The 13,360-nt window shown below is 38.6% G+C and overlaps 2 protein-coding genes across 5 annotated transcripts in view; both read left to right on the top strand.

Moving 5' to 3' along the window:
- LOC113023418 (uncharacterized) overlaps window positions 1-5,810 on the top strand; it is a 36,164-nt gene extending 30,354 nt beyond the window's left edge. Inside the window, exon 8 of the mRNA XM_026169417.1 lies at window positions 5,621-5,810. Within this exon, the coding sequence (XP_026025202.1) occupies window positions 5,621-5,810 (190 nt within the window). The remainder of the gene's footprint in view (window positions 1-5,620) is intronic.
- LOC113024013 (uncharacterized) lies at window positions 5-13,082 on the top strand. Of its 4 annotated transcripts, none has more exons than XM_026170564.1 (7): window positions 5-90; window positions 7,400-7,476; window positions 7,559-7,912; window positions 8,784-9,107; window positions 10,110-10,217; window positions 10,777-10,809; window positions 11,002-13,082. In XM_026170564.1, exons 2-7 carry the CDS (start codon window positions 7,410-7,412, stop codon window positions 11,025-11,027), a joined length of 912 nt encoding a protein of 303 aa, XP_026026349.1. In that variant the 5' UTR covers window positions 5-90; window positions 7,400-7,409; the 3' UTR covers window positions 11,028-13,082. The 4 variants fall into 4 exon arrangements, with proteins under 4 accessions (XP_026026349.1, XP_026026350.1, XP_026026351.1 ...); XM_026170565.1 differs by lacking the exon at window positions 5-90 and having other exon boundaries at window positions 7,341-7,476; window positions 11,002-11,031; window positions 11,240-13,082; XM_026170566.1 differs by lacking the exon at window positions 5-90 and having other exon boundaries at window positions 7,341-7,476; window positions 11,002-11,031; window positions 11,243-13,082.
- Window positions 13,083-13,360: the final 278 nt, after the last annotated feature.

The raw sequence follows: 13,360 nt of genomic DNA on the forward strand, positions 1-13,360 counted from the left end.
TGCAGGATCTTGCCCAAGAGGTAGAAATCCAGCCAGAGACAAGCCCTGCTCCATTACCTACCTTCACTCCCACATGGGGTGGCAGCTGAGGTGAGTTTCTGTTGAGTGTCCTGAGTTCATGTATTATTGTGAGTTAATGAGTGACTTAAATCACACTTTATTTCCTTTCAGAGTTAGCAGTCCATGTGTCTTTCCTTTAAATGTTTAAAACCCACAGACACACCCAGAGTAGTTGCTTTTCTGGTTGGCTTTGTTAGGTGACGGCTGTGTGCGGACAGGGATAGGACCCAAGATGCAGACTCCAGAGAGAAACTTAAACCAAAACAGCTTTAATGCTGAACTCAAACATAACATAACTAGAAAAAGGTCAAAAATAAACTAACACCGGCAGATTGACAAAACACACAGCAAAATAAACGGTAGATCGCGACGCAGACACTAAGAAACACAGGGCTTAAATACACAGAGGGAGCAATCAGGGAATGGGTAACAGGAGGGAAACACAGCTGGGACAAATCAGGCCTAACGAGACAAGGGGAAGCAAAACCAGACACATTAACATCAGACATGGACTTTCAAACGTAAAACAGGAAACATAACACAGACACATGCAGGCACTACAGAGGGAACAGAGATGTGGGACCAGGGCAGACACAAACACTGACTGAACACAGGGATATAGGAACTAAGGATACACAGAGACGTGAACTAGACAAGGGGATACAGGTGATAGGGGAGACAGAGCAACTAAAGAAGACAGAGACATAAACCATAAGACAGAACTCAAAGAAACCAAAGACTAGAAAATATAAATAATATAATAAACTCAAAAACCCTGGGTCAACGACCCAGGCATCCTAACAGGCTTTGGATTGTTGATCGTAGAATGGTTGGTTGCACTGCTGTTCTATAGAAGGTGATTTCTGTTTTTTTTTCTTTTTCCAACTTTGTCTTATTGATTTCAACAATGACATACAAAGTTAGCAACAGCAAAGTCAATCTTGATTTCAGAACAGTTGTATGTCCATTATACCCTCCTATAGAAGGTGATTTCAATGTGAGTACAGATCACTTGTTCTTTGTTTTGGTTAAAATGAATTGATGCGTTGTATGTCATTAAATGAACTGCATCTACTGACAGACAAAACCACATGTAGAACTACTGATGTTTTAACAATTCATCCATCCATCCATCACTTATCTGAAATCTGGTTGTTTTGGCATAAGGCTAAGCAAGGTGTTCCCATATACAATGGGCAATATCCCCACTCAGCACTTCTCCTCCCTGACCAAACAAGGCCTGAGCCAAGCGCTGATTTTCCCTTTTGAAGTCACCAGACAAATTCCGAGAACTCCTTTAAGGCTTAAAGCCCTTTACCCTCCCTCCCTGAACTCCTGCCACACATGAGTTTTTGCTTCCACAAAGGCTAAACCTGCAGCAAACCTGCAGAAATTCTCCTTTTTTCTTCAGCCTGGTGATTTTCCCCACCAGCCGTGTTCACCCATGGCTCCTCATGTTGGTGCCATGACCAGCATGGTTTCAATTATACAGTTATACACAACAACACCCGAGAGCCACCTCTGCAATGAGCTCAAGACAGAAAATGACTCTTATTCAACGCAGAACGATAAACGCATGAACAAAATTAAGCCAACAATAATAAACAAAACTAAAGCTATAGAATAACAACAAAAAACAAACAGATCTCAACACCAGTGTTTGGGTTTATCAGTCTACAAGTAATTTAAATTATTTAAAGTCTTTTGCTTGATTTGATTTTCAGAACAGTTTTACATCATGAAATGTTTGACTAGTTCAGTAACACTTTGAGATATATAGCTAAACTCACAAGTGAAAGATTTATGATCTCAAATCTTTTTGAGCTTCTTGAAATAAGTGTTTGGAATTTAGCCCCTAAATTCACCAGCTTTACATGCTGCTCATTACCAACGATTGACACTATGGACTAACAAGCCATTTGTGCAACAAACTTTACTGTTTCTTCTGATTTGTCCTTTCAGAAAGTAAAGTTTCACACTGGACATCCACTTTCTTGATCTTGGGAAAACATTTTGTTTTGGTCACATATCATGAACACTTAAAGGTCATCTGGCTCCATTTCAGACACTTACAGTGGGTATCCAGTCACTTTGCATGTCATGAACTTGTTTTTTCATGGTTTTTACATCTCCCTATGGTAAACACTTACATAGTGTTATAAATCTTTAAAGCTGATCAGTAGGGATGGGTACCGGTATCCGGTGCCATTATGGTTCTGACATAAACGGTAGTAACCAGACCGAAAAGCAGTGCACATTTCGGTGCTTTTTTTCCCTGAGATGTCACACACTTTGAATTCTAGCCAATCATTTTACCTTTCCAAGGGTAGTAGGCAGGCCCAGGTACGTACGTTCTTTTAGAGCAGAGCTACAGATTAAAAATGCCCAAGGCGAAGCGGTCAAAAGTCTGGCTGTACTCCACAGCAAAAGATGCAAACTCAGCAGCCTGCAACAAGTGCTTTAAGGTGATACTGTGCAAAGGAGGTAACACCTCGAATCTGATGAAACACCTGGCGACGCATAGCGTTTTTTTAAAAGCCGAGAAATGCGCCGTATTTGATAGCTTGCTGCGAGACCTCACACCGAGCACATCTACTTCGTGTGTCGTGTCTGTTATCGGACCCGGAGTTAGCAGCCGTTCTTCTCTGTGTGACTAGCTTAATGTTGTCTGTGTGTAATTTACATTGAGTAGGCTAACCACGTTATTAAATTAATGCATGTAAGGTGAACTAGCAAACACCGTTGTAGTTACATGCGGCTGTCTTCTTGTTTGATGGCAGATGCTCCCTTCACCCTGGCCAAAAAGGCTAAAATGACCAAAGAAAAAGAGGGAAACAGCTAAACATGAGAGGTTTTTGATTAAAGTTTGTGGTTTTTCTCCATTGTTTAAGCACTGCTTCCAGCCAAGAGTGATACCATATATGCCCTATAGCTGCAGAAAAGGCTAACATTGTTATCTTTTTACAAAAAGAACAGCTGAACATGAGAGGTTTTTGGACAAAGTGTGTGCTCTCCATTCTTTAAGCACCGGTTCGAGCACCGTTTAAGCACCGGCACTGTTTCAAAAGTACCGGTTTGGTACTGGTATCGGATAAAACCTAAACGATACCCATCCCTACTGATCAGTGTGTGATTCCTACAACTGAATCAGAAGATGAAACAGGTGTGTAAAAATAACATTTTGTTTTATTAATGTTTCCATTATTACTCTGTAAGACACTTGTAATAGTAGGCATATACATTTTTAATATCTCACTGTAATGCCCCCCCCTCTGCAGGAAGCACCAGATTCCAGATGCACATACTGAACTGTTATATCAAGGGATGGGAATAAATAAGAATTTAGCAATTCCGATTCCATTATTGATATCACTTAACAATTCTACTTCTTACTGAGATTTCAGGCTGTGTTGAAGAGTAAAAGTGGTCATACCAAAAATAACTTTCAAGATCGATAGAAATGTTTAAACATTTTTTTTTGCTTTGTTTACTGTATTTCCATATACATATATATGTATCTTAGCAAAATATAAAAAAAGACTGATGCAGAACTCAGCACAGTACTGTAACTCTGATCTTAAAGCTATGTAAATTAAAAGATTAACTAAAATAGCCTCACTTCTTTGGCCTTATTATTATCCATGTTGCACTCTACGTAATTCATAATGTGAATGAATGACATGAATTAAAATAATTGATGGTGATCTGATTCTTGTGTTTTTGCTTTTATATTGTTTGACACATTTTAGTAATTTCCTTTTTAAAAAATTTTTTAAATCATTTAATCATCTTTTTTCCTCATCTACACATTTCATTGTATCTGTCTTGTCTCTGACAATGATTAGACATAAACTCCTTTCATAGCAGCTTGCACTACCACTTTTTTAAAATAGCCAACAGTCTTGTTTTCTCTTCCTTCACTTATCTAAGAGTAAGTGAAGTACATGTTCTTGTACTTGCTTAAGGACATGTTCATACTTAGAGTGCCCTCTAATGGATATAACTACATGGGCACTTCTTGATGCGTGCTCAATCGTCCAGGTAAATAAGTCCCTTTCTGGCTCTTTCTAATAAAATTCCTTCCGTTCTTTTTAGGATTTCTCGGCTTATGCTGACTTCCACAGTGCTTACAGCTAAACTTTGTGTCATTTGGTTACAGCCAAAAGTAATATAACTCTTTTGTCTTGCATGATGAAACACATCATCACTTCATTTTAAATCATTCAGGAAACTGTGCTCGCTGTCTTTCCTGTCTCTGTGTGTATTTATATACTCTGTGGTTTAAAAAAACAAGTCAGTATATGTTGTCACTGCAGCAGACATTCAGGTAGTATGTCCATTTACTTTTCTTACATGTACTTTTCATATTTATATATTTAAGAGTTTATTTTGTGTTTGATTTCCTTGTTTACATAATGACCCTGTGGTTTAAATTAATATAATTTTAATGTTTGGTATGTGTCTCACAGAGTACTTCCAAAAACCTGATATTTAGTCAGTAAGGGTGGGTTTTAAAAATTGCATTGATTTTAGTTTGAATAATGCGATAACGATTGATGAAATCTTGAATTGATTTTTCTGGTCTTCTTTTTCTGGTTCAGTGAATTTTGGAAACTGACTAAAGTTGTTGCTTCATAATGTGAGATGTCTGCTTTCAGCACCCGACGGCACCCACACGGACATGCCGTCAGGTGTAAACGTCACTCATGAGTTGCCTCAGAACTTTGCACAACACTGTAAATCTGAAACTTTTTTCATACCAGCTTGCACTACCACCTTCTTAAAATAGCCAACGATCTTGTTTTCTGTGTCTTGCCTTACTCTTTGGTATTCCTAAGAGAGTAAGTGAAGAGTAAGAGTAAGTGAAGCACATGTTCTTGTACATGTTTTAGGACATGTTCATACTTATAGTGCCCTCTAATGGATATAACTGCATGGGCACTGTTGCATTTTATCCTTATCACTAAACCTATTTTCTTTAAAATTATGAAAATGGTTTTCTACAGAATTTAAACATAGGTGTCATCATGTTCTCAACTCTATGAGATAATCACATGAAAAAAATAACTCATAAGGTTTTACTTACTTTACTTCAGCACAACATCAGTTCCTTGTCTTTAGATTCCAACTTAGCTGGAATCATGTAGTTTATTACATGATTCCATGTTTACCTTTTTTAATCTCTGAGATTGAATGTGCTATGTTAAAGCTCACAGATTTAATGATTTAATAGATTTTGTTAAAAACAAAACAAAACATATACACACCACTTACCCTGTTAGTGTGGGGATGACCACTACTCTGTGGTGTTTGGAATTTTGCAAAACTGAAAAAAACAACAACCCAAAAAACAAATTAAACAGACACAAACTATCTACACATATAAATTAAGGGCTCTTTCTAATAAACACATCATCACTTCATATTAAATCATTCAGGAAACCGTGCTCGCTGTCTTTCCTGTGTGTGTGTGTGTGTGTGTGTGTGTGTATATATATATATATGTGTGTGTGTGTTCTGTGGTTTAAAAAAAAGTCAGTATATGTTGTCACTGCTGTAGACACGATACCACACTACTGACGTTGAAACAACTAGTAGCTCAGCGTTCCAAAATTCAGAAGAAGGAACGGCTAGAGATCGACAAGGTACAACACAAATGCTATGGCAAGGGGGAGCCAGGACGAAGTATCCAGGTCTTGAAACCTGGATACTTTGTAGCTGGTTACCAAGGCTATGTGAAGTACCCTTAGATCAGGGGTGTCAAACTCAAATACACAGTGGGCCAAAATTCAAAACTGGAACAAAGTCGCGGGCTAATGTTAATATTTATTGAAATATATTTATTCCTCCAGATATAAGAATGAATCTTTTCTTAAGGACTCAAACACGTTTTGCTGAAAAACTGAATATGGAACAAGCAAAGCTTAATACTAAACAATATATATATTAGCTGTATAATACCAGTAGGCCAGCTCTAATAGTAATTTGGTATGGCTTCGCGGGCCAAATGTAATTAGGCTGCGGGCCAAATTTGGCCCGCGGGCCAGAGTTTGACACCTATGCCTTAGATGATGTGTATGCAGCACTATGGACCACGACCAATACCAAGACTACCCAGCTGATCTACACTATGGCAGCAGTGAACAGTGAGATGCTTGGTTACAAGTTGAACAGCCACAAGGAGCAGTACCCTCCATGGAGAAGGAGACCAGAGGTCAAACTCAAGGTAGAACAGAGGGAGGTTAGCCAGCTATGGGAGCTGCAGAAAGAAGTACAGCAAGCTGTCCATACCTGAGGCCTTGGAAACTGCAAAGCAAAGACTCACAGCCTTGGCTAGCCGCTTGAAAAAGTTTACCAGAGAAATAGAGGTATACTCTCAGTGGCAGGGGAACATTATGAGAACTTTCACTTACTCTTAGGTTTCTGTTTCTGAGTCCATACATATTATGATGACAGGTTTGACCTGACCAGGTTTAATCAAAGAAATTATCCACATCTGCTCAATCTGCTTAAAAGATGGGCAAGATGGGAGGTGAGGTTAGTGAAAGAGCAAGTGTGGAAGTGACACAAGCATAAAGAGGAGTGCTAGCATAGTTAGAGAGTCATTTAACAGTTTTTCTGTTTCACCAGAAGCATCAATATTGTTTAAATGTATGCTTACACACAATTTCCCCTGGTTTGAGTGCAAGAGGACACATAAATAACTTGGGGATTACATCAAGAAGGACATGATGCACCATTAGATACAAAATTCTGCCAAATCCAATATGTAGAGCTACACACTCTCACTTCTCTTGGATAAGAGAGTAGGAAAAGTAGCTTTTACTTTGAATCACTTAAATGCATTTTGCACCCTGTTGTTTAATTTGTAAAAAAAACCAAAAAAAAACGTCACGGTGGCACGGTGGTTAGCACTGTTGCCGCATAGCAAGAAGGTCCTGAGTTCAATTCCACCATCAGGCCGGGATCTTTCTGTGTGGAGTTTGCATGTCCTCCCCGTGTTTGCGTGGGTTCCCTCCAGGTACTCCGGCTTCCTCCCACCATCCAAAGACATGCACCTTGTGGGGATAGGTTAATTGGATAATCCAAATTGCCACTAGGTGTGAATGTGCGAGTGAGTGTGAATGGTTGTCTGTCCCTGTGTGTTGGCCCTGCGACAGACTGGCGACCTGTCCAGGGTGTACCCCGCCTCTCGCCCTATGACAGCTGGGATAGGCTCCAGCGCCCCCCGCGACCCTGAAAAGGATAAGCGAATGGATGGATGGAAAAAAAAAAAAGCAGATCCCTTTGATGTAAAACAGTTGCAAACTGAGCCTGTTAATTTTAACTGTCATTTCAGGTAAATAATCATGGCCTCCGGTGGCACTCCTTTATTCATTTTCATTGTCCTCTGCATCAGTGCAGTTAAGATTGATGGTAAGTTTATTCATAATCTGAGAACTTAGTGTGCTCTCTACTCATGTAACGTCACATCTAATTTTACTTTCTGTTTCTACAGATTTTATAAAAGTGGAATGCAAATCTAAAAACGTAGGACACTATGGCCAACAGTCACTGCTGGAGTGTGTCGTTAAAACAGGACAATTTGTAACTGATCCAAATATTCGTATGGTTGCTTGGAAAAAACTGACCTCTCCAGAAGACGAAGGTGATCTCGTGTTGGGTTTTCAAAGAGGGAAATTGGACGAGCCAAAGCGAGGCTACAGGTTTGCTGAACCATCATGGGACGAGAAGAACATGAATGTATCTCTGCTCATCACCAACACTGCAGTGGCAGATGATGGAGATTACAAGTGCATGGTGATCACAGACAGTGGTGATGACAGCATGGTCACTAACCTTGAAGTCCAAGGTAAAACTGACATATATTACAACATTTTAGCACAGACTTATTAAATCAAGATTTTAAATAAGAAATTGAATTACATTTTTTATCACATATAAAGGACTATGGCTATTACATATTATTATTATTATTATTATTATTATTATTATTATTATTATTATTTTATTTAATTAAAAACAAAGTGCAGTCTTCATGCTTTAGAAAAAAGGAAAGTTTTAAGCCTAATCTTAAAAGTAGGCTTAAAACTTTCCTTTTTTCTAAAGCATATAGTTAGGGCTGGACCAGGTGACCCTGAATCCTCCCTTAGTTATGCTGCAATAGACATAGGCTGCCGGGGGATTCCCATGATGCATTGAGTTTTTCCTTTCCAGTCACCTTTCTGACTCACTATGTGTTAACAGACCTCTCTGCATTGAATCATATCTGTTATTAACCTCTGTCTCTCTTCCACAGCATGTTTTTTATCCTGTCTTCCTTCTCTCACCCCAACCGGTCGCAGCAGATGGCCGCCCCTCCCTGAGCCTGGTTCTGCCGGAGGTTTCTTCCTGTTAAAAGGGAGTTTTTCCTTCCCACTGTTGCCAAAGTGCTTGCTCATAGGGGGTCATATGATTGTTGGGTTTTTTTCTCTGTATCTATGAAGCGCCTTGAGGCGACTTATGTTGTTATTTGGCGCTATATAAATAAAATTGAATTGAATCTTTGTAATTACGTTTTTATTTCTTTAGCCAAATACAGCACACTACACCTGAGAAAATTACTGCTGACAGCTTTTACATATCAGCTATTATAATAATCACATCTTTTAAAGATGTTATTTTATTAATGTCAAGGTGCAATGTTCAGCTCAGTGATTGTGCTTCCCATTTTGTCTCTGCAGCCAGATACAGTATCTTGACTGTATACTCCATCCCTGAGAAAATTGTCCCAAATACAGACAGTACCCTGATCTGTGAGTCTCGTGGAGGCTACCCACAGGGAACAATTCACTGGTTTGATGAAGAGAAACATGACTGGACAGGAAGCTCTGAAATGGAGGTGACACAGTCAGACGATGGTTTGTTTCAACTCACAGGCAGACTCCATTTGTTTAGAGGATCCACTTTCCAGAGGTATACCTGTGTTGTGTTAAATGCCAGTGGAGTCAAAGAGGATGAGATCATATTTGAAATGCCAGCACCACCAAGACTAACACCTCCTTCAGGTATACTTTATTACACAAAATTATGCACCACACGTGATACTTTATATCATATTCCCAGCAAAGATGCCCATGCCCACAGCTGGTAGGTGTGTTCAGCTGTGTGAGCAGGGCAAACCCACACATTCTATGTGGATCTCAAGTGAGTGTGCACATACAGGGTCCAAAGCAGTTTTGCCCTTTGGGGCTCCCAAGAGGGAATTCTGTGGACATCCACAGTTAATGACAGAAACCTATGGGGAGCTCATGAAGAGTAGCTACAGTGAGGAGTTCTTGTGGGGCTCCCCACAGTGCCTCCAGTGCATGGCCCAGGGCTCTGATAGGGGATATTTGCTGGGATATACAATCAAATATGAGAATTCATCTGTAGAATAAGTTTGTATTTGTGTCACATCAGATTGTATTGAACAATAAACTCTAATAGACTTAGAGCTTTTTATTGTCATTGTGCAGTTTCTTGCACAGTGAAATCGGCTAGCTGGACCACAAAGGTGCAAAAGTAAGAAGAAGAGAAACCAATATACAACTAGGGGGGAAAAACAGTAAAGGGTTTACACATTTAAAAAAATATAAATTGTATTTCAATTCTCTTTTTTACGTCTAAAAAAATAAAACAGATGTTTCTGACCAACATCGTATTGAACACTTAAAACAGTCTGGTGTTAAAGGCCAGACCAGACTGGCTAATGCTTGTTGTTTTATAGAAAATTCCCCCACCCGTTCATTAACTATCCCAGGCACTCTCCTCACAATCCTATTATCCGTCACAATACTGCAAGTAATGCCTGCCATTTTGTTTCTTCTTTACTCTCTACTTCTACATGATTATTGTTTCAAAATAAAGGAAATGCTCAATTTGTACATTCCCCTCTGACAGGTAAAGAGACATTGAATGTAGTTTAGTATATTATAACAGGGAGAACTAAAAGACCAACAATTATCATGTATTCTTGTGTTTCCTAATTTTAGAGATTAGCTCACTATTTTTTTCTGTTGTTGGACAAGGTCCAGAGCCAATAGAGATCTGCAAAATAGTTGTCCGTCTGGTGGTAACTGGTTCACTGATGGTAGGATTGCTGTGTGTGCTGTTGTTCTACAGATGGAGAGCTCAACGTGAGTACGCATTCCTCGTTTCTCTTATCTGATGGATTACACCTGTTTAAATGAACTGTCTTTTTAAGAAGAATCACATATAGAAAATAAATGTAACTATCCAGAATTGTTGATGTTTGAACATATTTAATATTTTAGTTTTTCTGAGAATCAAGACCCACTGTTTAAAAACTCCTTTACAATTTAACTTACCACAAGGTGCTCGCTAGATGTATCCACTGTAACATTGAGAAATGCCACTAATCAACACATTATTCAGCTGTTAATGTTGCTACTCATGAAGGAAAATTCTTACAGGCAAATGCTAAAGTGAAGATGAAAAACCTGTAACACCTTTTTTTCAGGATGGGAAAATGCACTCCTTTTGTTATTTTATTGGATTAAATGAGGCTACTGTAAACTTTAATCAAGTTTAATCAGGTTACTTTTTCAATAATTTTTCTTAATAGGCATCATAAGCTGTCTCATACAGGTGATAAAATACAAGTATAGATATCTACAGTAATTTTTTTTTTTTACCAAATACTGTCTTGTAACTTTTTTTTTCTCTTTTTGACAGAGGTCCAGAAGTGCTCTACTGAACCTCGTACGGGTACGTAAATCTTTGGATATACTGGATTTACTGCTCTTCTACTTCCTTCCTCCAGTATCACACTGAACATTTCCAGTTTTCAAAAGGCCAAGACTTCTGTTTGAGACACTTACAGCAGGATATCCGTCTGTGCTTGTATGTCCTGAACGTCTATATAAGTAAAATCTTAAACAGTGTTTTAAATCATTCCAGTTTACAGACCTGAAGTGAATCTGTAGGCAGGTATGTACATCACAGTAATCTGTCTGTATTTAACACTTGGTTTTAAGACATCATTCAGATTGTGATGTTAAATCTTTCTGTAGATTGCACTTCTCACATGTTTACAGGCCACCATATACTAATAAGAATACCAACATGCATCAAAATATGTATAAGACAAATACATATCAAAAGTCTAATGCCCTAATGCTGTTTCTTTGTCTCTCAGCAGGAGGCACCACACACCAGATGATTATACTGTATCAATTTAATGCAACACTTCCTTATTCGCTATTTGCGCTATTTGTATTTACCTATTGCAAACACAGTGTATAACCAAACATACCCTGTATTACTGCGATTTAGCAGACAACCCATAAGACCTTTATTCACTTAAACTCTGTATATAAAGAATAAAGTCTTGAGCTTAAAAAAACCCATCTTTGAATCAAGCCAAGATCAACGAGGCAGGGAACCGTTACAGCCAAGTCATTTACAAACAATCACACCAGACTAGAAAGTGAAGACTTCTGATTTCACTTGGTTGACTGAGGAAATGTTTGTGTACATATAACACAATCATGTGTTGTCCATACAGTAATTGTATTGCTTTGCAGTTAAACAGCATTTATTTGCAGTTAAACAGCATTTATTCTCACTTCCACTTCTCATGTTTATTATATATTTTGGGGATAGCACCACGTTGTTATGTGGTATGTGTGTAAATCTGTTGTTCCCAACACATACAGACATACAATGATCTTTTTATGGTTTTATAATGCTTTACAAAATATATATTAACGTCACTTAGACAATGATACGGAATACGTAGAACTGTCTAAAGCCTGAATAACTGATGGAACTGTATGTTTGAACTGTGGCTTGACAGAGCAGTCAAGAAATGTTGGCCTTACTGTTATATGATGTACACTTCTCCAAAAGGGCATTAAATGGACTTTCCATCCCCCAGCTCGCTCCCTTCATGGAGGTGTATGGGAAAGACAGGATCTGTGAGAAAAATTCTCAATTCCACCTTAAATGTACAAAGTCTTGATGAAGAGGGTCTCAGGACTGCTTTATGTGAAGCTGAAGCTTTTTGAATGCTCGTCCCACAAAGGCTTCTACAAATCCAAATGACCTTGAAGCACTTACCCAGAACCACCTGTTGCTTCTTAAGACTGCACCATTACTACCACCAGGATGTTTTCAGAAAGATGACATATATGCTCACCGCACATGGAAATAAGTCCAATATATGTTGGATTTATTCTGGAAATGTGGATTAAGGAATATCTTCCACAACTGCAACAAAGACAGAAATGGTGCAATCCAAGACGAAACTTCATGCCAGGACACATTGTGTTCATTGTTGATGGTTCAGCACAATGGAATTCCTGGATAACTGGAAAAATTGAAGAGACAATTCAGGACAAAAAAGGATTTGTTCTTAAATAGAGCTATAAATAAAGTCTGTCTTTTGCAGGAAGCAGAGAACTTTAACAAACTTGAATTACTTAATCATCTCCAAGTGGCTTACTTTTTTTACTTATGGGTTATTAACTTCACAGATGGTGAACCGTGGTGTTATAAGTAGTGGTACTGGTCAATTTTGCACTACAGGGTAATTGGAATTCTTTATAAACCAGCAAAAGTTGTAAGACTTGATTATTTTGTAATTATGATTTGAAGAAGAATAATTAGGGGCCAGTATTGTAAGAGCCAAATTGAATGTTTATGTTTTGTTTATTTGTTCTGGTGGCACAGGTGTTTAGATTTTCCTGCACCTCAGGTGATTACATTGGGGTGTTATTTACCTGACGCTGGCGCACTAAACAGAAAGTACGGGTAAGTGTTGGGGTCTTTTTGCAAACTTTTCTGATGATTTTTTCAGAAATCCATCAGTCAGAACATGGTATATTATGTTTAGCTGGAAGCTAGCAAGCTAACGCCAGGCTAACTTCCCATTACGTTAAATTTCATGAGTTCTGTTTTCACGGATGCCTGGATTTTGAACTTAATTGGTACACCTGGTAGAGCAGCCACACTGACCATTTTATTAAAGATGAAATAATTTAGACAGTTTGTAATGCTAAGTGATACCGCAGTGTTTGTTTGACTTTGGGAGCTGAAGCAGAGTTTGGACCCGGAATCGGCTAATGTCGTCAGACTTAAAGACCGGGTTACTATAAGCTATGCAGAGCGAGTCCTCTTGTTAATAAACAATCTTTGGTCAACCATGGAGGCGCGCATGCCGCGTCATTCCCTGGTTACAGCAGCCTGGGGAAAAAAAAGATTTCTTCAGCTATTGGTTATGAGTTTTAGCTTCTTGTTGTGTTTTATACGTAAAGGA

Source organism: Astatotilapia calliptera, chromosome 6 (genome assembly GCF_900246225.1).
Source record: "Astatotilapia calliptera chromosome 6, fAstCal1.2, whole genome shotgun sequence".
Taxonomy (NCBI): Eukaryota; Metazoa; Chordata; class Actinopteri; order Cichliformes; family Cichlidae; genus Astatotilapia; species Astatotilapia calliptera.

Bases quoted from the DNA above. Each gene is read 5' to 3' on its own strand.
- LOC113024013 (XM_026170564.1), top strand. From the start codon at position 7,410: ATGGCCTCCGGTGGCACTCCTTTATTCATTTTCATTGTCCTCTGCATC. The intron at 10,218-10,776 runs GTGAGTACGCAT...TCTTTTTGACAG, and splicing joins CTACAGATGGAGAGCTCAAC to AGGTCCAGAAGTGCTCTACT. The intron at 10,810-11,001 runs GTACGTAAATCT...AAATCATTCCAG, and splicing joins CTCTACTGAACCTCGTACGG to TTTACAGACCTGAAGTGAAT.